At 53.9% G+C, this 27675-nt stretch overlaps 1 protein-coding gene across 1 annotated transcript in view; it reads left to right on the top strand.

The window, feature by feature from the left end:
• Nucleotides 1-27675, top strand: part of COG4 (component of oligomeric golgi complex 4) — an 86383-nt gene that overhangs the window by 6042 nt on the left and 52666 nt on the right. Inside the window, exon 3 of the mRNA XM_075326264.1 lies at nt 18537-18651. Coding sequence (XP_075182379.1) covers nt 18537-18651 — 115 coding nt within the window. The remainder of the gene's footprint in view (nt 1-18536; nt 18652-27675) is intronic.

The raw sequence follows: 27675 nt of genomic DNA, 5'->3' as shown, positions 1-27675 counted from the left end.
GGAATTTGGGAAAGTTCTGAAATGTCCTATAAATGTCTGTTCTATTCCTGATCTAAGGCGGGCTTTACACGTTGCGACATCGCTAGCGATAGTACCCGCCCCCATCGGTGGCACGATATGTGGTGATCGCTGCCGTACCGAACATTATCGCTACGGCAGTGTCATCTGCTCTGCGACGTCGCTGTGACCGGCGATCCGCCTCCTTTCTAAGGGGGCGGTTCGTTCAGCGTCACAGCGACGTCACTGTACCGCCGCCCAATAGAAGCGGAGGGGTGGAGATGAGCGGCCGGAACATCCCGCCCACCTCCTTCCTTCCTTCCTCCTTTTCCGGTGGAGGCAGGTAAGGAGAGGTTCCTCGCTCCTGCGGTGTCACACACAGCGATATATGCTGCCGCAGGAACGAGGAACAACATCGTACTGGCAGCAGCAACGATAATTGGGAAGAGGGGGGGGATGTCACCGATGAGCGATTTTGAACGTCTTTGCGACGATTTTTGATTGCACATAGGTGTCACACACAACGACATCGCTAACGCGGCCGGATGTGCGTCACAAAATCCGTGACCCCAATGAGATCGCTTTAGCGATCTCGTAGCGTGTAAAGCGGCCTTAAGGCTACATTCACACACATTCACATTTTTTGCTGCGGTTTTTGAGGATATGTTTTTCAGCTTTATAACAAACCGCATCACCTGAAAGGTCTCTGAGCTCATAGATAATGTTTTCAATAGCAAAAGCAGATTAGAAAACACCACAAACTGACTGCTCATTCTGTGCAGATCCGCACAACACGCGGTGTCTGAACGTCAGATCTGGAAAGCCATTGCCTTTGCTGGGTGCCAGAGTCACTGCATGTCACTGCGTGACTGTCTGTAGCCTGAGGATCGAGGCTGTGTCTGAGCTGAGAAAAGTCTGTGCTGCACTTGAGCACCAGTGAAGCTCCTCCTCTACAGACAAGGGTAAAAAGAAAGAAGGAAGGCCGCACTCCTCAGAAAGAAGGAAGGCGGCACTCCTCTCAGAGAGAAGGAAGGCCGCGCTCCTCTCAGAGAGAAGGAAGGCGGCGCTCCTCTCAGAAAGAAGGAAGGCCGCGCTCATCTCAGAAAGAAGGAAGGCCGCGCTCATCTCAGAAAGAAGGAAGGCCGCACTCCTCAGAAAGAAGGAAGGCCGCACTCCTCTCAGAAAGAAGGAAGGCCGCACTCCTCTCAGAGAGAAGGAAGGCCGGCACTCCTCTCAGAGAGAAGGAAGGCCGCACTCCTCTCAGAGAGAAGGAAGGCCGCGCTCCTCTCAGAAAGAAGGAAGGTCGCGCTCCTCTCAGAGAGAAGGAAGGCCGCGCTCCTCTCAGAGAGAAGGAAGGCCGCACTCCTCTCAGAAAGAAGGAAGGCCGCGCTCATCTCAAAAAGAAGGAAGGCCGCGCTCATCTCAGAAAGAAGGAAGGCCGCGCTCCTCTCAGAGAGAAGGAAGGCCGCGCTCCTCTCAGAGAGAAGGAAGGCGGCGCTCATCTCAGAAAGAAGGAAGGCCGCACTCCTCTCAGAAAGAAGGAAGGCCGACACTCCTCTCCGAAAGAAGGAAGGCCGCACTCCTCTCCGAAAGAAGGAAGGCCGCGCTCCTCTCAGAAAGAAGGAAGGCGGCGCTCATCTCAGAAAGAAAGAAGGCCGCACTCCTCTCAGAAAGAAGGAAGGCGGCGCTCATCTCAGAAAGAAGGAAGGCGGCGCTCATCTCAGAAAGAAGGAAGGCCGCACTCCTCTCAGAAAGAAGGAAGGCCGACACTCCTCTCCGAAAGAAGGAAGGCCGACACTCCTCTCCGAAAGAAGGAAGGCCGCACTCCTCTCCGAAAGAAGGAAGGCCGCACTCCTCTCCGAAAGAAGGAAGGCCGCACTCCTCTCAGAAAGAAGGAAGGCCGCACTCCTCTCAGAAAGAAGGAAGGCCGCACTCCTCTCAGAAAGAAGGAAGGCCGCACTCCTCTCAGAAAGAAGGAAGGCCGCACTCCTCTCAGAAAGAAGGAAGGCCGCACTCCTCTCAGAAAGAAGGAAGGCCGCACTCCTCTCAGAAAGAAGGAAGGCCGCACTCCTCTCAGAAAGAAGGAAGGCCGCACTCCTCTCAGAAAGAAGGAAGGCCGCACTCCTCTCAGAAAGAAGGAAGGCCGCACTCCTCTCAGAAAGAAGGAAGGCCGGCACTTATTTCAGAAGGAAGGCCGCGCTCCTCTCAGAAAGAAGGAAGGCCGCGCTCCTCTCAGAAAGAAGGAAGGCCGCGCTCCTCTCAGAAAGAAGGAAGGCCGCGCTCCTCTCAGAAAGAATTAAGGCCGCGCTCCTCTCAGAAAGAAGGAAGGCCGCGCTCCTCTCAGAAAGAAGGAAGGCCGCGCTCCTCTCAGAAAGAAGGAAGGCCGCGCTCCTCTCAGAAAGAAGGAAGGCCGCGCTCCTCTCAGAAAGAAGGAAGGCCGCGCTCCTCTCAGAAAGAAGGAAGGCCGCGCTCCTCTCAGAAAGAAGGAAGGCCGCGCTCCTCTCAGAAAGAAGGAAGGCCGCGCTCCTCTCAGAGAGAAGGAAGGCCGCGCTCCTCTCAGAGAGAAGGAAGGCCGCGCTCCTCTCAGAGAGAAGGAAGGCCGCGCTCCTCTCAGAGAGAAGGAAGGCCGCGCTCCTCTCAGAGAGAAGGAAGGCCGCGCTCCTCTCAGAAAGAAGGAAGGCCGAGATGTTGGCATGTGGTTACGGCTTTGCCTCCAGCCCAAGTTACTGTAGAGAGGTCGTTCTCCAGCCTTAACATTATTAGGTCAGATTTGAGGTCCTCTGCGAAGGACGATCTGATGGAGGCAATTCTATAAAGGACGATCTGATGGAGGCAAGTTTATTTCCTACAACAAATTCATTCATTTTATATATATATATATATATATATATATATATATATATATATATATATATATACAGTCATATGAAAAAGTTTGTGCACCCCTATTAATGTTAACCTTTTTTCTTTATAGCACTTTGGGTTTTTGCTATTTCAGTGTCATATATCTAATAACTGATGGACTGAGGAATATTTCTGGATTGAAATGAGGTTTATTGTACTAACAGAAAATGTGCAATCCACATTTAAACTAAATTTGACCGGTGCAAAAGTATGGGCACCCTTATCAATGTCTTGATTTGAACCCTCCTAACTACTTTTTACTGACTTACTAAAGCACTAAATTGGTTTTGTAACCTCATTGAGCTTTGACCTTCATAGGCAGGTGTATCCAATCATGAGAAAAGGTATTTAAGGTGGCCACTTGCAAGTTGTTCTCCTATTTGAATCTCCTATGAAGAGTGGCATCATGGGCTCCTCAAAACAACTCTCAAATGATCTGAAAACAAAGATTATTCAGCATAGTTGTTCAGGGGAAGGTACAAAAAGTTGTCTCAGAGATTTAACCTGTCAGTTTCCACTGTGAGGAACATAGTAAGGAAATGGAAGAACACAGGGACAGTTCTTGTTAAGCCCAGAAGTGGCAGGCCAAGAAAAATATCAGAAAGGCAGAGAAGAAGAATGGTGAGAATAGTCAAGGACAATCCACAGACCACCTCCAAAGACCTGCAGCATCATCTTGCTGCAGATGGTGTCACTGTGCATCGGTCAACAATACAGCACACGTTGCACAAGGAGAAGCTGTATGGGAGAGTGATGCGAAAGAAGCCGTTTCTGCAAGCACGCCCCAAACAGAGTCGCCTGAGGTAAAGCACATGTGGACAAGCCAGTTACATTTTGGAAGAAGGTCCTGTGGACTGATGAAACAAAGATTGAGTTGTTTGGTCATACAAAAAGGCGTTATGCATGGAGGCAAAAAACACGGCATTCCAAGAAAAGCACTCGCTACCCACAGTAACATTTGGTGGAGGTTCCATCATGCTTTGGGGCTGTGTGGCCAATGCCGGCACAGGGAATCTGGTTAAAGTTGAGGGTCGCATGGATTCAACTCAGTATCAGCAGATTCTTGACAATAATGTGCAGGAATCAGTGACGAAGGTGAAGTTACGCAGGGGATGAATATTTCAGCAAGACAATGATCCAAAACACCGCTCCAAATCTACTCCGGCATTCATGCAGAGGAACAATTACAATGTTCTGGACTGGCCATGCAGAGGATACGTTGATTTTTCAGGTTTTAGCTGTTTTCTGTGGAACATCTTCGATGCTGATATGACACATTATTTATGGTTTTGTTCATTCTCTGTAATATTTTTAGCTTTTGAAGCAGTTTTTTTGCCTGAAATTATTGCAACAATCTGGGAATTGAAAGCACAACTAAATATTGTACAGCTTCAGCTCCAAAATTAGCCAATCACAGATGAGGTTCTTGTGACCAATCATAGCCTGGATATGGCAGCCAATCACATTGCCTCCCATCTGCTGCGTAGTTGCTTTATCTGTAGGTCTATGTGGTGAGTGATCCTGTGGAGCTTTATGATGGAGCCTTCAGATTGTTGTCAGCGGAGGGTCGTGTGCGAGTTGTGGTGCTACATGAGGAGGGTTACACTGGCCCCAGATTGCAGGGAAGGGCGGCTGTAATCAGAGGACAGGGGTAAGAATTGTGCAGACACATAAGCAGCTTGGAATTTCCCAGGACAGGCCCAGATCTGGGAGGATAGATCCTGATAAGAACATCCCTCGCCAATGGAAAGCTCCGCTCTCCTCCGCCTGTGCGAGAACGGCAAGAAAAGGGCAATATTCAGGCAGCAACATCCACTGTTAGGGAGAGATGTTTGATAGCAGGATTGAGAGGTGCAAGGCCCGAAAGAAGCCATTGACGACAGCCATACAGGGTGCAAGGCCCGAAAGAAGCCATTGATGACAGCCATACAGGGTGCAAGGCCCGAAAGAAGCCATTGACTACAGCCATATAAAGACAAAGGCGAAAACTGTGGAGGAAGGAGGAGTGGGAAAAGGTGCTATTTAGTGATGAGAGCACTTTCTGCATTTTAGGAAATGATGGCAAGCCTTATGTGAGAAGGTTTCCACATGAAGAGCACAAGCCAGAGGGTTTGAGCTGTGACACATCGGATGACAGTAATGGTCTGGGGCTGTATGGCAGCCAATGGTGTTTGAAGGCTTCATATTGTGGAGGGTTAATGCAAAAAAATACATAGACATCCTTAAGGCTATGTGCGCACTAGACCGTTTTTCCCGCGGATTTACCCGCGGATTTGCCCCGGAAATTTCTTGAGAAATGTCTGCAATCTTTGTGCAGACATTTCCCATGAAATTCAATGAGAAAAAAAAATAGCTGTGCGCACTGTGCGGATTTTTCTCAAGAAAATTTCTTGAGAAAATTTTCTCGAGAAACTTTCTTGAGAAAATGTGCATGTCCATTAATTTCCGCAGGTACCTGCGGTATTCCGGGGGTATTCCGCAGGTAGCAATGATGTGCGGTATACCACCGGAATAGCCGCGATTTACCTGCGGTAATGCCCATCGCTGCCTGCGGTTTTGCAGGAAGCGATGTCATTATGCCAGGAAGAGGAGCAGAGGAAACACACGTCACACTCCCTGGACGCTGCACAGAAGCACTTCCGTGCGACCTCCAGGTGTCTGTGCAGTGTGTGTCCTGCTCCGGCCTCGCGGCTGCCTGCACTGCAGGGTGTCAGTGTCTGCCCGCAGTGTCAGCAGCCTGTCACGCGGCAGCGCAGGCAGACACGGACATCCTGCAGTGCTGGGAGCCGCGGGGATGACGATCGCTGCTGTCAGGAGGTGAGATCATTACCTGCTGTGACGATCTCCTGCCTCCTGACGTCAGCGCTGTCACTGCTGTCTAGGGCCGACTCGCGAGCGGCCCGAGACTGTCACTAGCGGTGACGTCACGGGCTCTCGCGATAAGTCAGTGACAGCGCTGACGTCAGCAGTACAGGAGATGATCACAGAAGGTAATGATCTCATCTATGCTCCTGATGGCAGCGCTCGTCATCCCCTGCAGTGACCTGAGCTGACCTATTGATGTTAGCTCAGGTCACTGCATTGCTCTCCCAGCCAATGGGGAACATTCTGTTTTTCATTGACTGGGACAGCGACTATGGTATGGATCGCCGTTCCCCCCCCCCCCTTATTGGATTACGCCGGACGTGGAATTGATTGTGCTCTTTTCAATAAATTGGTTAAAGAGGGAATGTTTTGGGGAGTGTTTTTTCAAATAAAACTTTTTTTGTTGTCTATTTTTTAATTATTACTGACTGGGTTGGTGATGTCGGGTATCTGATAGACGCCTGACCTCACCAACCCCAGGGCTTGATGCCAGGTGACATTACACATCTGGCATCAACCCCATATATTACCCCGTTTGCCAACGCACCAGGGCGCGGGATGAGCTGGGGCAAAGCGCCAGGATTGGCACGTCTAATGGATGCGCCACTTCTGGGGCGGCTGCGGCCTGCTATTTTTAGGCTGGGGAGTGTCCAATAACAGTGGACCTCCCTAGTCTGAGAATATCAGACCCCAGCTGTCCGCTTTACCTTGGCTGGTGATCCAATATGGGGGGGACCCCACGTTTTTTGTTTTAAATTATTTATATAATTTAAAATAACAGCGTGGGGTGCCCACTGTTTTGGATTATCAGCCAAGGTGAAGCTGCCAGCGGTGGTCTGCAGGCTGCAGCCGTCTGCTTTACCCTAGCTGGCTACAAAAAATGGGGGGACCTCACGTCATTTTTTTTTAATTATTTATTTATTTTATGGCTAAATACAAGGCTAAGCACCCTTTAGGCTACTTTCACACATCCGGCTTGAGCTCTGCGGCTCAATCCGGCTGTGCAAGCTATGCAACGGATGCGGTGAAAACACCGCATCCTTTGCATAGGTTTTTCCTTTGCGGCCAGTCCGGTTTTTGCCGCTTGCGGCATGCTACTGAGCATGCGCAGTGGCAAAAACCGCATGCGGCGGCCGGATGCGGTTATTGCCGCATCGCGCCGCATCCGGCCGCCATAGGCATTGTGAGGCAAATCCCGGGATATGAAGATGAATTATGACTTCCAGTCATAATCGCTCATCACTCCCTGGCAGTGCCCCCCTCCCTTCTTGTTCTCAATGTCCAGCATCTGTGAAGGTGTTACACCTCCATGGCCATCTCCTGTGATATGGAGATGAGATGATGTGGGAACAATGGACACAGGATGACTCCCTGCCGTGACCCTGTGGTAGGAGCTGCTATCTAATTAGCAAGCTTGGAAGCATCCAGACAGAACGACTCCAGTAAAAAATGGTTCATATCTCGCAAGCCATATTTCCGATAAATAGGGCAACCATAAAAATGGTGTCTCCGCATGCGGACGATGCTGGCACACCCTTTTTATGGGAGCGGGAGCTTGGGAAATACCCCAGGCGTGATATCAGCCAATGGGGAACTAGTAGACAAGTCATGAGTCCTCTCATTCTGTAGCTAAATTCATAACTGTCACAATGAGAGCATTGGCGTCCGCCTACGACGCTCCCAGGCCAAGTTATGGCCATATTCCATGTTGGGGATTTTGTCCATAACTCCAGCCAGGGGTGGAGCAGTGCTCCCTCTGAGGTCACTAAGGTAGGAGGGGACCTGGATTTGCCCAGGTTGATAACCCTACTTCGGCCATTTTCCAGGGTTCTTTCGCTGGGGGTCACGTGTAGGAAACATCTGTGGGAGTTCCTGGAAACCTGGTCTACAGCGCCCCCCTGTGGCCAGACGCACAAGGTAACTGCTGGAACTGTGTATGCCTGTTTGTAAACCATGCTTTATCTGTAACTGTACTCTGACATATGTATATTCTGTAGATTCCCTATTGTATATATTGTAGTTTCTAGTGTGCTTTAGGCTGATTAAATTATATAATTAATCTTGGGCTGTTCTGTTATCTCGATCTTGAATCCCACGTCTGTGTGTTCGGCTAATAGTTACCGTAAATCGGTTGGTGGCAGCGAATTGTGCCAAGGATTATTGTGGGGAGGCCAGTGAGATTCGGGGAGGTTTTATATATTCCGCCCGCGGAGGTCGGGGGAATATATACCCTACTCTCACTGGGGACCCTTCAATAATCGGCATAAGTAGTATAGCGGCCTCCTTGCTTATTGTCGGGCAATTCCATAATTGGCCTGACTATAAGAGGGGCGCTAGAGAGCGCGTCACGTGCTCTGTCTGTCGGTCGGGAGGTATAAAGGAGGGGTGACCCCCACTTGTTACCCCCCGATTGTGACGTACTGGTAGCCAGCGCGGGGGATTTCTGAGTGACCCCCCCGGTGGTTTGTGACATATTGGTGGCATAGCGGTGGGATCGAGATAATAGTGTGTGTGAGTGTGAGACCCATACTCCCAGACACTAAAGACTGCCTGCAGCAGCTGTGGCTGCTGGGGTCTTCAGACTAGCTCAACACTAGAGTGTCAGAGTGCAGATACTGTAAGGTGTGTGGAGGCATCAGGTGTCAGTTCTGTGTCAGTGACCAAAGTCTGCAAGAATGGCTGAGAGCACCAGGAGCAAAGCCAAAGGAATGGCCGATGCTCAGGCCAGAGACGATGAGGAGGTTGTCCACGAGCCCTCCAAGAGCCCGACGCCAGAGAACAGCTCTGCAGAGGACATCGCACAACCTGGCACTGCTGGACAAAATGAGGAGGAGCTCGCCCAAGGGTCCTCAACGAGCCAGATGCCAGCCCTCCGCTCTGCAATGGACAGTGAATCACCAGGCTCCGCAGCGGGCCGCAGATCACCACGTGCCATTCCACCGAGCCTGGGAGGCTCGGATAGCCTTCTTCAAATGGCTATGGCCCTTCTCCAGGCTGGAGACCAGGAGGGCTACAAGGAACTCCTGGCAGAGCGCAGGGCAGAGCGGCAGGCGGCGCGTGACGCTGAGGCTGCGGAGCGGCAAGCAGCGCGTGAGGCTGCGGAGCGGCAAGCAGCACGTGAAGAGCGACGGCAACAGGCAGACCGTGACCACCAGCTGCAGCTAGCTCAGCTCCGGCCCTCATCAGCCACACGTGACCTTCAAGACACCAAACTTCCAAAGGTCCGTGTTGAGGACTTCCCAGTGCTGGAGAAGGATGGAGACTTGGACTCTTTCTTGACTGCTTTTGAACGGACTTGCCTGCAGCACCATCTGGACAAGGACCAGTGGGCCAAATACCTGACCCCCCGTCTAAGGGGTAAGGCCCTGGATATCCTTGGGGACTTGCCTGCTGAGGCAGATCAGGGCTACGACACCATCAAGCGGGCCCTGATCCAACAGTACAACCTCACTCCAGAGTCCTACCGCAAGAAGTTCCGGAGCCTACAGAAGGGACCAAAGGACTCCTGGGCTGACCACCGGCGGGCACTTGCCCGAGCTGCCGACCACTGGACCCAAGGCCTGCAGCTTTCCACCGGACCGGAGATCCTGGACTTGTTCATCACGGAGCAACTCTTGTGGAACTGCCCTGAGGATCTCCGCCAGTTCATCCGAGACCAGAAGCCAAAGGGGTCCACGGCTACAGCTGCCCTGGCCGATGACTACACCAACAATCGGGCTCCTGAGGCCAGGAGAGCAGCCACCAGCAGCACCTGGAGAGGGGGTAAGATGAACTCTGCGACTGCCCCACCTGCCCCTAGACTGCAGGGGGTGTCCCCCTCAACTCCCCTCTCCAGGCCCGTGGCAGAACCAAGACGGTGCCACCAGTGCAACCTACCTGGACACTTCAAGGCCATGTGCCCTCAGCGTCCCAAGGCCCCGGCTCCGTCCCCGTCCCAAGGGCCGCCCAAGGTGTATTGTGTGGGTGGGGGTGGTGGTAGGTCCCTGGACAGCTTCCAACCTGTCACCGTCGGCCGGTCTGTGACCATGGGACTGCGAGACAGCGCCTCGGAGGTGACTCTGGTGCGGCCTGAGATGGTGTCCCCCCAAGACTTGATCCCTGGAAAAACCCTCGCTGTCTCCGGGATTGGAGGCATTGACCCGGCGCTGCCTGTTGCTGACATTTATGTGGACTGGGGCGCAGGGCGAGGGGTGAGGGAGGTGGGGGTAACTGATCGGATCCCCGCAAACGTGCTACTTGGGACAGATTTGGGGCAGATAACCTCCCAGTTTGGGCCCCCCCCAAGGGCTGAACCTTCAGCCAGTACTGACATGACTCCTGACAATGTTAATGTGTTATCTATGAATGATGTAAGGGAGGAGGGAGTGAACTCTGATATTTCTGCTTGCACAGACACCATAGACACACACACAGCTGCAGCTGTGACAGGGGAGGGGGTCAGAGAAAGGTGTGACAATGCCTCTACAAGTGATCAGCCTGTGAGCTGGGATCTGCTGCCCTCTGCAGGGATAAGCAGAGAGCAGGGTGCTGCAGGGGGAGGACCAGTGTGTGGGGTGGGGGCTACCACAGCAAATGTGGGGTCCCCAGAGATTTCACAGCGGGGTTCCGTTGCTGCAGGAGGGGAACAGGCAGGTGAGATTGGGGCCGGTCCAGGAGCGGAAGTGCTCCCAGGTAAGATCTCGGTGCATGGTTCCCCCACAACCGGGGTGTCAGGAAGCCAGGTCGGTCTGCCTGAACCGGCGACTTGGTCAGGAACGGAGGAGGAGCAGGCACGACCCACGGTCGCAGCGGCTGTGGCCGCTGTCACCCGCAGTGGGAGTGCTGGAAGCCAAGGGGCCTCCCGGAGGTCCGATAGCTCTTCCCCTTCTGACCAAGTGGCAGCCGAGTCAGGTGGAGGCCAGGACACAGGTCCCGGGGTACTGACCGAAGATGTGACAGTCTCGTCGATTCTGGCCACATCTAGTCAGGGGTTTCAGGCAGCGTTAGAAGCTGACGACAGCCTGAAAGCTCTTAAGGAGCAGGCGGCACAGCCTCCCTCGGACTCGGACCCGGAGCGAGTGGTCTGGGACCAAGGACGGCTGTACCGGGCCACGGTCCAGCAGGGTTCACCGGAGGCGTGGCCCAGGGACCGACAGTTGGTGGTACCCTATCCGTTCCGGACGGAGTTGTTGCGGATCGCACATGAGATTCCGATGGCCGGACACCTAGGGATCGCTAAGACCAAGGCCAGGTTAAACCAGCATTTCTACTGGCCAAAAATGGGGGCCGATGTGGCTGCCTACTGCCGTTCGTGTGAAACCTGTCAGAGAGTGGGGAAGGCGGGGCCACGCCCCAAAGCCCCACTGGTATCTCTGCCCATCATCGATGAGCCTTTCAGGAGGGTGGCTGTGGATCTGGTCGGCCCGCTGGCCATCCCCAGCAGCTCCGGGAAACGCTTCATACTGACGGTAGTGGACTATGCCACCCGGTACCCAGAAGCAGTGGCCTTGTCGTCCATTCGGGCTGACAAGGTGGCCACCGCATTGCTGGAGATTTTCTCCCGAGTGGGTTTTCCCCAGGAAATGCTCACTGACCGGGGGACCCAATTCATGTCCCAGCTGATGGAGGCCCTCTGTAAGCAAGTCCAGGTGCGACATCTGGTGGCCAGCCCGTACCATCCACAGACTAATGGCCTGTGCGAGCGGTTCAATGGCACCTTAAAGCAGATGCTTAAGATGTTGGTCGACTCCCATGGGCGTGACTGGGAGCGGTATCTCCCACACCTGTTATTTGCTTACCGGGAGGTTCCACAGGCCTCAACAGGATTCTCACCGTTTGAGCTCCTGTACGGGCGACGTGTGCGGGGCCCCCTGGCTCTGGTGAAAGAGGCTTGGGAAGGGGATTTGGCCACCCCTGGAGTGTCGGTTATCGAGTATGTCATGCGCTTCCGGGACAAAATGCAGGCCTTGACGCAACTGGTACACGACAATATGGCTCAAGCCCAGGCCGATCAGAAGCGTTGGTACGACCAGAACGCTTGTGAGAGGACCTACCAAGTGGGTCAAAAGGTGTGGGTACTGGTCCCCGTACCACAGGACAAGCTTCAGGCAGCCTGGGAAGGCCCATACCTCGTGTACCAGCAGCTCAACCCTGTGACGTACCTGGTCACCCTGGACCCTGCCCGTGGAAGGCGGAAGCCCTTCCATGTGAACATGATGAAGGCACATCATGAGCGGGAGGCATGTGCGCTCCCCGTGTGCAACCTGCCCGAGGAGGGAGAAGCGGATACCCTCTTGGATATGCTAGCCCAGGTTAGGGCAGGCGGATCCCTTGAGGATGTGGAGGTTGGCCACCAGCTCTTGGAGGACCAACGGTCCCAGCTGTGGGCCACCCTCCTCCCCTTCCGGGGGTTGTTTACCAACCAGCCCGGAAGGACTGACTTGGCTGTCCATCACGTGGACACTGGGGATCATCCCCCGATCCGGCGTTCAGCATATCGGGTCTCCCTGGAGGTGCAGCAACACATGCGCCAGGAGATTGACGAGATGCTGAAGCTGGGGGTGATCCAGGCATCCAACAGCGCTTGGGCCTCGCCTGTAGTCCTCGTCCCTAAGAAGGACCGAACCACTCGGTTCTGCGTGGACTACAGGGGGCTCAATGCGGTCACGGTCGCCGATGCGTACCCAATGCCCCGCATCGATGACCTGCTCGATCAGTTGGCCGGGGCTCAGTACCTGACCATCATGGACCTGAGCCGGGGATATTGGCAGATCCCCCTGACTCGCAAGGCCAGGGAACGCTCTGCCTTTATTACCCCATTTGGACTATACGAGTCCACGGTGATGCCATTCGGGATGAGGAATGCCCCTGCCACTTTCCAGCGGATGGTCAACACCCTGCTCAAGGGACTTGAAGGGTACGCGGCCGCGTACCTAGATGACATTGCCGTCTTCAGTCCCACCTGGGAGGACCACCTAGAGCATCTAGCACAGGTGCTCAGGCGGATCCACCGGGCAGGTTTGACCATCAAGCCGGGAAAGTGTCAGCTGGCCATGAGCGAGGTCCAGTACCTCGGTCACCGGGTAGGCGGGAGAACACTGAAGCCCGAGCCTGAGAAAGTGGAGGCCATCGCATCCTGGCCCATCCCCAGGACCAAGAAGCAGGTGATGTCCTTCTTAGGGACCGCCGGGTACTATAGGAGGTTTGTTCCACGCTATAGTAGCCTGGCAAAGCCCTTGACGGACCTCACCAAGAAGAAGCTGCCCTCTGCAGTCGATTGGACAATGGACTGCGAGACAGCCTTCCAGGCCCTAAAGGACGCCCTGTCCAGCCCGCCCGTGCTACAGGCAGCCGACTTCACGCGGCCGTTTGTAGTACAGACCGACGCCAGTGACTTCGGCCTCGGTGCGGTGCTCAGCCAGGTGGACTCTGCGAGCCAAGAGCACCCAGTCTTGTACCTGAGCAGGAAGCTGTTACCAAGGGAAGTGGCCTATTCCACGATGGAGAAGGAGTGCCTGGCCATAGTGTGGGCCCTGCAGCGTCTGCAACCCTATCTATACGGGCGCCACTTCATCGTGGAGACGGACCACAATCCCCTCAGCTGGTTGCACACCGTCTCTGGGACGAATGGGCGATTGTTGCGATGGAGCCTTGCGCTCCAGCAATACAACTTCACCATTCGCCACAAAAGGGGCCGTGACCACGGTAACGCAGACGGGCTGTCCCGACAAGGAGAGGTCGCGGACGGGCGCACGGGGGAACACCGGAGTGTGCTGCCCCCTAGCGCCCTCAAAAGGGGGGAGGTGTGAGGCAAATCCCGGGATATGAAGATGAATTATGACTTCCAGTCATAATCGCTCATCACTCCCTGGCAGTGCCCCCCTCCCTTCTTGTTCTCAATGTCCAGCATCTGTGAAGGTGTTACACCTCCATGGCCATCTCCTGTGATATGGAGATGAGATGATGTGGGAACAATGGACACAGGATGACTCCCTGCCGTGACCCTGTGGTAGGAGCTGCTATCTAATTAGCAAGCTTGGAAGCATCCAGACAGAACGACTCCAGTAAAAAATGGTTCATATCTCGCAAGCCATATTTCCGATAAATAGGGCAACCATAAAAATGGTGTCTCCGCATGCGGACGATGCTGGCACACCCTTTTTATGGGAGCGGGAGCTTGGGAAATACCCCAGGCGTGATATCAGCCAATGGGGAACTAGTAGACAAGTCATGAGTCCTCTCATTCTGTAGCTAAATTCATAACTGTCACAATGAGAGCATTGGCGTCCGCCTACGACGCTCCCAGGCCAAGTTATGGCCATATTCCATGTTGGGGATTTTGTCCATAACTCCAGCCAGGGGTGGAGCAGTGCTCCCTCTGAGGTCACTAAGGTAGGAGGGGACCTGGATTTGCCCAGGTTGATAACCCTACTTCGGCCATTTTCCAGTGTTCTTTCGCTGGGGGTCACGTGTAGGAAACATCTGTGGGAGTTCCTAGAAACCTGGTCTACAGCGCCCCCCTGTGGCCAGACGCACAAGGTAACTGATTGAATTGCATACCTGTTTGTAAACCATGCTTTATCTGTAACTGTACTCTGACATATGTATATTCTGTAGATTCCCTATTGTATATATTGTAGTTTCTAGTGTGCTTTAGGCTGATTAAATTATATAATTAATCTTGGGCTGTTCTGTTATCTCGATCTTGAATCCCACGTCTGTGTGTTCGGCTAATAGTTACCGTGAAGCGGTTGGTGGCAGCGAGTTGTGCCAAGGATTATTGTGGGGAGGCCAGTGAGATTCGGGGAGGTTTTATATATTCCGCCCGCGGAGGTCGGGGGAATATATACCCTACTCTCACTGGGGACCCTTCAATAATCGGCATAAGTAGTATAGCGGCCTCCTTGCTTATTGTCGGGCAATTCCATAATTGGCCTGACTATAAGAGGGGCGCTAGAGAGCGCGTCACGTGCTCTGTCTGTCGGTCGGGAGGTATAAAGGAGGGGTGACCCCCACTTGTTACCCCCCGATTGTGACGTACTGGTAGCCAGCGCGGGGGATTTCTGAGTGACCCCCCCGGTGGTTTGTGACAGGCATGTATTGAAAAATGTGCCGCATCGGCCGAATGCGGCGCGATGCGGTTTTTTTTGCCGCACGAAAAAACGTGCCAGGCAACGTTCCATCCGGCCGCCGCATCGGCTACATCTGCCGCATGCGGCAAAAAACGGACGGAACGCAAGGCCATGCGGCACAATGCGGCACTAATTAAAGTCTATGCAGGAAAATCGCAACCGGCAGCAAAAAAAAACGGTTGCGATTTTCATGCAAAGTGCCAGATTGTGCCGCATTGCAGAAACCGGAGGTGTGAAAGCAGCCTAAGTGCTACATGAAAGTCACTAAAGGGTGCCAGCTTAGAAAATGCAGGGAGGTGGAACATTATATAGGTTTTTCTCATCTATCTATCTATCTATCTATCCCTCTATCTATCCCTCTATCTATCTATCTATCTATCCCTCTATCTATCTATCTATCCCTCTATCTATTATCTATCTATTATCTATCTATCTATCTATCTATCTATCCCTCTATCTATCTATTCATCTATCTATCTATCCCTCTATCCCTCTATCTATCTATCTATCTATCCCTCTATCTATCTATCTATCCATCCATCTATCTATCTATCTATCCATCTATCCCTCTATCTATCCCTCTATCTATCCCTCTATCTATCCCTCTATCTATCTATTCATCTATCCCTCTATCTATCTATCTATCTATCTATCTATCTATCTATCTATCTATCTATCTATCCATCTATCCCTCTATCTATCTATCTATCTATCTATCTATCTATCCCTCTATCTATCTATCTATCTATCTATCTATCCCTCTATCTATCTATCTATCTATCTATCTATCTATCTATCCCTCTATCTATCTATCCCTCTATCTATCTATCTATCTATCCCTCTATCTATCTATCTATCCCTCTATCTATCTATCTATCTATCCCTCTATCTATCTATCTATCCCTCTATCTATCTATCTATCCCTCTATCTATCTATCTATCTATCCCTCTATCTATCTATCTATCCCTCTATCTATCTATCCCTCTATCTATCTATCCCTCTATCTATCTATCTATCTATCTATCTATCTATCTATCTATCTATCCCTCTATCTATCTATCTATCCCTCTATCTATCTATCCCTCTATCTATCTATCCCTCTATCTATCTATCTATCTATCTATCTATCCCTCTATCTATCTATCCCTCTATCTATCTATCTATCTATCCCTCTATCTATCTATCTATCTATCTATCTCTCTATCTATCTATCTATCCCTCTATCTATCTATCTATCTATCTATCTATCTATCTATCTATCCCTCTATCTATCTATCCCTCTATCTATCTATCCCTCTATCTATCTATCTATCTATCCCTCTATCTATCCCTCTATCTATCCCTCTATCTATCCCTCTATCTATCTATCCCTCTATCTATCCCTCTATCTATCTATCTATCTATCTATCTATCCCTCTATCTATCTATCCCTCTATCTATCTATCTATCCCTCTATCTATCCCTCTATCTATCCCTCTATCTATCCCTCTATCTATCCCTCTATCTATCCCTCTATCTATCCCTCTATCTATCCCTCTATCTATCTATCCCTCTATCTATCTATCTATCTATCCCTCTATCTATCTATCTATCCCTCTATCTATCTATCTATCTATCTATCCCTCTATCTATCTATCTATCCCTCTGTCTATCTATCTATCTATCTATCCCTCTATCTATCTATCCCTCTATCTATCTATCTATTCATCTATCTATCCCTCTATCTATCTATCTATTCATCTATCTATCCCTCTATCTATCTATCTATTCATCTATCCATCTTTCCCTCTATCCATTATCTGTCTATCGATTATCTTTATTATTTATTGCAGGGACAAACCTGCGGTAAATCCGCGGTAAATCCGCGGCAAATTCGCGGCAAATCCGCGGCAAAAACGCATGCGGATTTGGTGCGGATTTTTTCCGCAGGTCCGGAAATCTTTCACTGGCAGAAGTTTCTCAAGAAATTTTCTTGAGAAACTTCACATTTCTAGTGCGCACATAGCCTAATAAGAAAATGCTGCCTTCTGCTCCGCACCTGTATCAGGGGATTGTATCCTCCAGGATGATAATGCTCCTTGTCACAGCGAAGACAGTAACGGAAAAAAGAACAAGGTGGCTACTACTGACTGGCCAGCCCAGTCCCCAGACCTCAACCCAATGGAAAATATGTGGCACAAGGTACCAATAGAGATATCTAAAAACAGCCAAGGACCAAAAGAGAGTTGATTTGAGCCTCTGATCCAGGCCTGGAAGCATCATCACTGGTGACATCTGCAGAAGCTCCTGCACTCAATGCCACAGGGATGCAAAGGCCAATAACGGATTAGACGCTAAAGATGTACCCACAAACCCAGACTCTGAATTACATACAACATAATACAGCTTATAAAGTGACATGTAAGTCTGTGAGACCTTGCATTGGAAGCTACTGACCTTAGAAGCCTGTTCACATTCTACACTGCACTGGTGTAGGGATGGCTATGCTGGAAAATATCAAACATGCACAACCATAACAATGTATACACTGGGGACATCCAAAAATGAGTCTGACATCCAATGAGGGAAACAGAAACACATATGTTCCACCAGTGTCACTGCAGAGATGCAGAAGTGTGACATATAGAGTGTTCTTTATGCCTATGCAGGGCTTATCAACACCACTGTATGTATACTGTATATATGTGTATAATCTATATTACATAGTGTATTATATATTTACAATTTATTAGTTTTTTGTGTTCTACAGTTGTATCCAATAAATATATTTTATGTTCTATCTAAACATCTTGATTATTGTGTCATAAAATGATGAACTGTCTGATGGTCACATTGTACAATACATTTATCACTTAAATATAAGCATTAGATGTGGGAGTCAGAATCGAAGCTTTGGCTTACCGACTCCACAGCCCCCGCTGCCCCCATAATCAGCACTGCTCCCGTTGCCCCATAATCGGCCCCGCTGCCCTAATAATCAGCACCGCCCCCGCTGCCCCGATAATCAGCACCGCCCCCGCTGCCCCATAATCAGCACCACCCCCGCTGCCCCCATAATCAGCACCGCTGCCCCCCGCTGCCCCCATAATCAGCACTGCCCCCGCTGCCCCCGTAATCAGCACCGCCCCCGCTGCCCCCATAATCAGCACTGCCCCCATAATCAGCACCGCCTCCGCTGCCTCCATAATCAGCACCGCCCCCGCTGCCCCCATAATCAGCACTGCCCCCGCTGCCCCCATAATCCGCACCGCCTCCGCTGCCCCCATAATCAGCACTGCCCCCGCTGCCCCCATAATCAGCACCGCTGCCCCCCGCTGCCCCCATAATCAGCACTGCCCCCGCTGCCCCCATAATCAGCACTGCCCCCATAATCAGCACTGCCCCCGCTGCCCCCATAATCAGCACCGCCCCCGCTGCCCCCATAATCCGCACCGCCTCCGCTGCCCCCATAATCAGCACTGCCCCCGCTGCCCCCATAATCAGCGCTGCCCCCGCTGCCCCCATAATCAGCACCGCCTCCGCTGCCCCATAATCAGCACTGCCCCCATAATCAGCACCGCCCCCCGCTGCCCCATAATCAGCGCTGCCCCCATAATCAGCACCGCCCCCGCTGCCCCATAATCAGCGCTGCCCCTGACCACCCTCCGTCTTTCTTTCAGGCCTAACCTGCAGCTGATAGAAGGAGACGCGCAGCAGTTGTCCGGCATGATCAGCTTCACCTGTAACCTGGCCGAGAACGTCAGCAGCAAAGTGCGGCAGCTCGACCTCGCCAAGGTAGGCCACCCGGGGGAGGGGGGTGTACTGTACAGTCATGGCCACCCGGGGGAGGGGGTGTACTGTACAGTCATGGCCACCCGGGGGAGGGGGTGTACTGTACAGTCATGGCCACCCGGGGGAGGGGGTGTACTGTACAGTCATGGCCACCCGGGGGAGGGGGGTGTACTGTACAGTCATGGCCACCCGGGGGAGGGGGTGTACTGTACAGTCATGGCCACCCGGGGGAGGGGGTGTACTGTACAGTCATGGCCACCCGGGGGAGGGGGTGTACTGTACAGTCATGGCCGCCCGGGGGGAGGGGGTGTACTGTACAGTCATGGCCGCCCGGGGGAGGGGGTGTACTGTACAGTCATGGCCACCCGGGGGAGGGGGTGTACTGTACAGTCATGGCCACCCGGGGGAGGGGGTGTACTGTACAGTCATGGCCACCCGGGGGAGGGGGTGTACTGTACAGTCATGGCCGCCCGGGGGAGGGGGTGTACTGTACAGTCATGCAAATAAGAAAGCCGCGGAGACACCATCACGTGTTTCTCAACGCTGGCAGGGAACTAGCCAGGTCTTTCACCGGGAAGGAACAACCACGGGAAGGGCAGTCTCCAGTCAAGGAGACCACCTATACCAAACATGGTATCCATCCACAGACAGCCGTTTCGGGGTATTTGCCCCTCATCAGTGTGGAGTAGGAATCTGGCTAGTGGGACATTGCCTAGTATAAGACTACTTAAGCAAGCATTGTTGACCTTAGGGAGATCAACATATCCACTGCGGAGACACCATCACGTGTTTCTCAACGCAGTGATTCTAGAGCATTGCCCCCTGGGAAGTATGCAACTGTACAGTCATGGCCGCCCGGGGGAGGGGGGTGTACTGTACAGTCATGGCCACCTGGGGGAGGGGGTGCACTGTACAGTCATGGCCACCCGGGGGAGGGGGGTGCACTGTACAGTCATGGCCACCCGGGGGAGGGGGTGCACTGTACAGTCATGGCCACCCGGGGGAGGGGGTGTACTGTACAGTGATGGCCGCCCGGGGGAGGGGGTGTACTGTACAGTCATGGCCACCCGGGGGAGGGGGTGCACTGTACAGTCATGGCCACCCGGGGGAGGGGGTGTACTGTACAGTCATGGCCACCCGGGGGGAGGGGGTGTACTGTACAGTGATGGCCGCCCGGGGGAGGGGGTGTACTGTTCAGTCATGGCCACCCGGGGGAGGGGGTGCACTGTACAGTCATGGCCACCCGGGGGAGGGGGTGCACTGTACAGTCATGGCCACCCGGGGGAGGGGGTGTACTGTACAGTCATGGCCACCCGGGGGTGGGGGTGTACTGTACAGTCATGGCCGCCCAGGGGAGGGGGTGTACTGTACAGTCATGGCCCCCCCCGGGGGAGGGGGTGTACTGTACAGTCATGGCCGCCCGGGGGAGGGGGGTGTACTGTATAGTGATGGCTGCCCGGGGGAGGGGGTGTACTGTATAGTGATGGCCGCCCGGGGGAGGGGGTGTACTGTATAGTGATGGCCGCCCGGGGGAGGGGGTGTACTGTATAGTGATGGCCACCCGGCGGAGGGGGTGTACTGTATAGTGATGGCCGCCCGGGGGAGGGGGGTGTACTGTATAGTGATGGCCGCCCGGGGGAGGGGGGTGTACTGTTTAGTGATGGCCGCCCGGGGGAGGGGGTTGTACTGTATAGTGATGGCCACCTGGGGGAGGGGGTGTACTGTACAGTCATGGCCACCCGGGGGAGGGGGGTGTACTGTACAGTCATGGCCACCCGGGGGAGGGGGTGTACTGTACAGTCATGGCCACCCGGGGGAGGGGGTGTACTGTACAGTCATGGCCACCCGGGGGAGGGGGTGTACTGTACAGTCATGGCCACCCGGGGGAGGGGGTGTACTGTACAGTCATGGCCGCCCGGGGTGAGGGGGGTGTACTGTACAGTCATGGCCGCCCGGGGGAGGTGGTGTACTGTACAGTCATGGCCACCCGGGGGAGGGGGTGCACTGTACAGTCATGGCCACCCGGGGGAGGGGGTGCACTGTACAGTCATGGCCACCCGGGGGAGGGGGTGCACTGTACAGTCATGGCCACCCGGGGGAGGGGGTGCACTGTACAGTCATGGCCACCCGGGGGAGGGGGTGTACTGTACAGTCATGGCCACCCGGGGGAGGGGGTGTACTGTACAGTGATGGCCGCCCGGGGGAGGGGGTGTACTGTACAGTCATGGCCACCCGGGGGAGGGGGTGCACTGTACAGTCATGGCCCCCCCCGGGGGAGGGGCTGTACTGTATAGTGATGGCCGCCCGGGGGAGGGGGTGTACTGTATAGTGATGGCCACCCGGGGGAGGGGGTGTACTGTACAGTCATGGCCGCCCAGGGGAGGGGGTGTACTGTACAGTCATGGCCCCCCCCCGGGGGAGGGGGTGTACTGTGTAGTGATGGCCGCCCGGGGGAGGGGGGTGTACTGTATAGTGATGGCCACCCGGCGGAGGGGGTGTACTGTATAGTGATGGCCGCCCGGGGGAGGGGGGTGTACTGTATAGTGATGGCCACCCGGGGGAGGGGGTGTACTGTGTAGTGATGGCTGCCCGGGGGAGGGGGGTGTACTGTATAGTGATGGCCACCCGGGGGAGGGGGGTGTACTGTATAGTGATGGCCACCCGGGGGAGGGGGTGTACTGTATAGTGATGGCCGCCCGGGGGAGGGGGGTGTACTGTATAGTGATGGCCGCCCGAGGGAGGGGGTGTACTGTATAGTGATGGCTGCCCGGGGAAGGGGATATACTGTATAGTGATGGCCGCCCAGGGGAGGGGATGTACTGTATAGTGATGGCCGCCCGGGGGAGGGGGTGTACTGTATAGTGATGGCCGCCCGGCGGAGGGGGTGTACTGTATAGTGATGGCCGCCCGGGGGAGGGGGTGTACTGTATAGTGATGGCCACCCGGGGGAGGGGGTGTACTGTATAGTGATGGCTGCCCGGGGGAGGGGGGTGTACTGTATAGTGATGGCCGCCCGGGGGAGGGGGGTGTACTGTATAGTGATGGCCGCCCGGGGGAGGGGGTGTACTGTATAGTGATGGCCACCCGGCGGAGGGGGTGTACTGTATAGTGATGGCTGCCTGGGGAAGGGGATGTACTGTATAGTGATGGCCGCCCAGGGGAGGGGGTGTACTGTACAGTCATGGCCCCCCCGGGGGAGGGGGTGTACTGTATAGTGATGGCCACCCGGCGGAGGGGGTGTACTGTATAGTGATGGCCACCCGGGGGAGGGGGTGTACTGTGTAGTGATGGCTGCCCGGGGGAGGGGGGTGTACTGTATAGTGATGGCCACCCGGGGGAGGGGGGTGTACTGTATAGTGATGGCCACCCGGGGGAGGGGGTGTACTGTATAGTGATGGCCGCCCGAGGGAGGGGGTGTACTGTATAGTGATGGCTGCCCGGGGAAGGGGATATACTGTATAGTGATGGCCGCCCAGGGGAGGGGATGTACTGTATAGTGATGGCCGCCCGGGGGAGGGGGTGTACTGTATAGTGATGGCCGCCCGGCGGAGGGGGTGTACTGTATAGTGATGGCCGCCCGGGGGAGGGGGTGTACTGTATAGTGATGGCCACCCGGGGGAGGGGGTGTACTGTATAGTGATGGCTGCCCGGGGGAGGGGGGTGTACTGTATAGTGATGGCCGCCCGGGGGAGGGGGTGTACTGTATAGTGATGGCCGCCCGGGGGAGGGGGTGTACTGTATAGTGATGGCCACCCGGCGGAGGGGGTGTACTGTATAGTGATGGCTGCCTGGGGAAGGGGATGTACTGTATAGTGATGGCCGCCCAGGGGAGGGGGTGTACTGTACAGTCATGGCCCCCCCGGGGGAGGGGGTGTACTGTATAGTGATGGCCGCCCGGCGGAGGGGGTGTACTGTATAGTGATGGCCGCCCGGGGGAGGGGGTGTACTGTATAGTGATGGCCACCCGGGGGAGGGGGTGTACTGTATAGTGATGGCTGCCCGGGGGAGGGGGGTGTACTGTATAGTGATGGCCGCCCGGGGGAGGGGGTGTACTGTATAGTGATGGCTGCCCGGGGGAGGGGGGTGTACTGTATAGTGATGGCCGCCCGGGGGAGGGGGTGTACTGTATAGTGATGGCTGCCCGGGGAAGGGGATGTACTGTATAGTGATGGCCGCCCGGGGGAGGGGGTGTACTGTATAGTGATGGCCGCCCGGGGGAGGGGGGTGTACTGTATAGTGATGGCCGCCCGGGGGAGGGGCTGTACTGTACAGTCATGGCCGCCCGGGGGAGGGGGTGTACTGTATAGTGATGGCCGCCCGGGGGAGGGGGTGTACTGTACAGTGATGGCCGCCTGGGGGAGGGGCTGTACTGTACAGTCATGGCCGGCCGGGGGAGGGGCTGTACTGTACAGTCATGGCCGCCCGGGGGAGGGGTGTACTGTACAGTCATGGCTGGAAGTGTCGGCGCCCCCGATATTGTTCCGGAAGGTGAAGTATTCTTTTGTTATACTCGCGTTTATCTCCTTTGTTTATATTAGAACAACACAAAAAAATGAGTAAAAAAAAAGAAAATTGAACACAAAACCCCTGAGTTGGTCCGGACAGAAGTGTTGGTGCCAGTGCTGAGCGAGCAGTACCATGCCCGGTGCGCAGACGGGCACAACTCATGTACCAGGTATAATGGAAGTCAGTGGAGAATTCTGGGAAAATGCTCAAGTCCCTCATTGACTCCCATTATACTCGGTACACGAGTCGCGCCCGTCTGAGCACCCGGGCATGGTAGAGCTCACTCATAACTGGCTCCACCTGCCCAAAATTGTGGGTAAACAACTTCCAGCATGTGACGCTCATTCACACTCACCTGTGGCAAGTAACAGGTGCGGGCAATATGAGAATCCCACCTGAAACCATAGAAAAAGGGAGAAGTTGGCTCAATCTTTGTATTGTGTGTCTGTGTGCGTCACACTGAGCCTGGAGTCACACTTGCGTGTGGATGGCATCGCAGTGCCCGGACCGGCCGGCAGCTGTCCTGACTGGAGCGTGTCAGCTGCATAGAAATACATGCAGGTGACCCTCTCCTGTTAGAAGAGCCGGTGGCCGATTCAGGCAGTCTGATGTGATTGATCCACATGCAAGTGTGACTCCAGCCTAAGCATGAAGAACAGAAAGAGGAGAACTGTCTGAGGACTGGAGGACCGGAATTATTCAAAAATATCAGCAACCTCCAGGTTACACGTCCATCTCCAGAGATCTTGATGTTCCTTTATCCACCGTGCACAACATAATCCAGAAGTTTACAGCCCATGGCGCTGCAGCTAATCTACCTGGATGTGGACAGCAGAGAAAAACTGATCAAAGGTCGTAACATAGGAAAGTATGGATGGTGGATAAGCCCCATTCAGGAGCCAGAGAAATCCAAGCTGCACCTCAGGAGCAACAATGTCAGCACGAACTATCCGACCACATCTGAATGACATGAAATGCTATGGAGGAGTCCCAGGAGGACCTCACTGCTGACACAGAGAGCCAAATACTATTGAGTAGACCCAGGAGCACCCTAGACCCAGGAGGACCCCACTGCTGAAACAGAAAAACACCATGGAGCAGACCCCGGAGGACCCCACTACTGACACAGACAGCAAAACACTATTGAGGAAACCCAGGAAGACCCCAGACCCAGGAGGACCCCACTGCTGACACAGAAAAATGCTACGGAAGAGACCCTGGAGGACCCAACTGCTGACACAGAAAAATGCTACGGAGGAAACCCCGGAGGACCCAACTGCTGACACAGACAAAAAAACACTATGGAGGAGACCCCGGATGACCCCACTGCTGACACATAGAGAGAAAAAAGCCAAAATGTACGAGAGTAACCAAAATCCTTCTGGGAAAGCGTCTTGTAAACAGATGAGACAAGATGGAGCTTTTTCGTAAAGCGCATCATTCTACTGTTTACCAAAAACGGAATGAGGCTACAAAATAAAGATCACATCACCTACAGGCACATATGGGGGACGTGTGTGATGGTTTGGGGGTGTTCTGCTGCCTCTGGCACCGGGGGTCTTGACTGTGACATGATATCTGAAGATTACCAGAGGATTCTGGGTGGCAATATAGATCCCGGTGTCAGAAAACTGGGTGTAGTCCTAGGGCAGGGGTCTCCAGCAGGACAATGGCCTCAAACACTTCAAGAAGCCCCAGAAGTGGATGGAAACAAAGTGCTGGAGAAATATAGAAGCCACAGTGAGTCTGGAGCCAAATCCTATTTATTCTTGTGGAGAGATTTGAATATTTGGAGAAAAGAAGAGAAGACGCTGTGACAACTTGGACTCTGAGTGCCTCGCATGGGTTAACTTTCTTAACATTCAGCCAGACATGAAGACAGTTTGTTTATAGATGGGGGATAATCCCTCATTGTTCTACAAGACTCTTGGGAGTTTAGTATTGAAGTTTTCATTGACTCATGTAATTGTTTTGGCCACTGAAGGCCAGACACCCAGATAACTCAATTATGCGAACTTCCCATTGTATTACTAAGTGAATTGCTAGATGTGATGTAACGTACCTGTCTCACCCTTGTCTCTGGATATTTGACTATAGCTTGAAATTCATCCAATAGGAGAAGCAACCTTGTCCAACCAATCCGATAAGGGCACAGTATATCCTAAGGGAAGGCTATGGCTATAAAAGGGGACTTCTTGGAGTCACCGGGGGTTGATGGATGTTGCATGATCCAGTCTAAGCTCTTAGGAGCTGGCTAGGGGATCAGAACCAGGATGCCTTGTGAACTCGGTCTAGGGACTTTGGCTCCAACTAGAGGATCACTTGGTTGCATGGCTTCAATCTAGGGACTCCGATTCCGATTGGAGACCATACCACAGTCTAGGGATTTAGACTCCGGCTGCCAGGATTATATCATCATGCAAGAGACTATTTAAGGAGTAAACCCAGGTTGGGACAATTTGGTCACCTGGCTACAGACTTTGCTGTGCTCGGTAAGCTTCATACGCTTGCCACTATTCTTTTCTCGGAGTAAGCGGCCCTGGAAACCCCAGTGCATGGACATTTTAATCCCTGGTGAGCAGTGGAAGGGTGAGACTCTGTTGCTGTTACATTTGTGTGTTTTGCTGGTTATGTGTTATGTGCCGTTAATTGTTTGGGGATCCAATAAAGTCTTATTATTGTGGTTCCCTCACCCTGTGTTGTCTGAGTAGTGTTACGCCCACGGTTAGGGAGGCCGGCGTTCAGCAGCCCTTCAGCAGAAGCACAAACAGGACAACCACTCAAGAAATACAATGCTCTGCCCCTCCTATCGGGGAGGAGCCTTAAGTAGCTGGTGCCTCCCAGCGAATGGCTGGGGACAGCTTAGCAAGGTGTGCACACCTCCGTATTGTGCGTGCGCCCCCTAGGCTGTAGAGCAGGAAACCCCACACAACATGTGCAGAGCCTGCAGCCTAGCTGGGAGCAGAGCCGACCATCACGTGGGCATCCACCGGCAAGACCAGCCGGGGACAGAGGGAAGCGGGCACACTGCACCAGGTACAGAGGGGTGCCGGCATATTAGGAACGCCAGCGCTACGCCCAGACTGCGCTACGCCCAGACGGCGCTACGCCCAGACGGCGCTACGCCCAGACTGCGCTACGCCCAGACTGCGCTACGCCCAGACTGCGCTACGCCCAGACAGCGCTACGCCCAGACAGCGCTTCGCCCATACAGCGCTACGCCCAGATTGCGCTACGCCCAGACAGCGCTACGCCCAGACAGCGCTACGCCCAGACGGCGCTACGCCCAGACTGCGCTACGCCCAGACTGCGCTACGCCCAGACAGCGCTACGCCCAGACAGCGCTACGCCCAGACAGCGCTACGCCCAGACAGCACTACGCCCAGACAGCGCTACGCCCAGACAGCGCTACGCCCAGACAGCGCTACGCCCGGACAGCGCTACGCCCAGACAGCGCTACGCCCAGACTGCGCTACGTCCAGACGGCGCTTCGCCCATACAGCGCTACGCCCAGACGGCGCTACGCCCAGACTGCGCTACGCCCAGACTGCAGATCTGAGAGACCTGGAGACATTTATACAGAAGAGTCTGAGACTCCAGGTGAGAGGAGGAAGAAGCTGTGGACGGGGACAGGGGGCGACTGATGGAGGGATTTATTCCAGAGGGTAAAGGACGCAGCCAAATATTAAGAAGAGGGGGCAGCCATTCTGTCCAGAACATTTTGGGGTTTTGTGTGAAATTCGGTCCCATTTGCCTTTTTTCCTGTTTTTTTTTGTGTTGTTCCAATAAGCACAAAGGAAATAAACCTGTATAAGTCCGTGTGCGCACTAGAAAGTGACTTTTTCTTAAGGAAAATCCGGACCCTCTGAAAGAATCCTGAACCTGCGGTAAAAAAACGCACCAAAACCGCAACAAAATCTGCATGCGGTTTTTCCAAAAAAAGAAGTGACTGCTCATTAATTCCGCAGCGGAAACTCCGCGGGTATAAAAAACGCACTGTGCGCACAGCATTTTTTTTATACCCATAGGATTTGCTGGGGATTGACTGCAGCGATGTTAGACACACTTTCTGCAGAAAATCCGCTCTAAATCCGCAGCGTGCGCACATAGCCTAAACGAAAATGTGGAAATGTATGTATTGTCCGCCGCTCCCCCGTGCTCGTTGTCAGGCGGCCCCCGTGCTCGTTGTACGCCGCTCCCCCCGTGCTCCTTGTCAGCCGCCCCCCGTGCTCGTTGTCAGCCGTTTCCCCGTGCTCGTTGTCAGCCGTTCCCCCGTGCTCGTTGTCAGCCGTTCCCCCGTGCTCCTTGTCAGCCGTTCCCCCGTGCTCCTTGTCAGCCGTTCCCCCGTGCTCGTTGTCAGACGTTCCCCCGTGCTCGTTGTCAGCCGTTTCCCCGTGCTCGTTGTCAGCCGCCCCCCCCGTGCTCGTTGTCAGCCGTTCCCCCGTGCTCGTTGTCAGCCGTTCCCCCGTGCTCCTTGTCAGCCGTTCCCCCGTGCTCCTTGTCAGCCGCCCCCCGTGCTCC

Source organism: Anomaloglossus baeobatrachus, chromosome 10, assembly GCF_048569485.1.
Source record: "Anomaloglossus baeobatrachus isolate aAnoBae1 chromosome 10, aAnoBae1.hap1, whole genome shotgun sequence".
Taxonomy (NCBI): domain Eukaryota; kingdom Metazoa; phylum Chordata; class Amphibia; order Anura; family Aromobatidae; genus Anomaloglossus; species Anomaloglossus baeobatrachus.
Note: the sequence above shows the minus strand (reverse complement) of the source record. Positions and strands in the feature narration are given on the sequence as shown.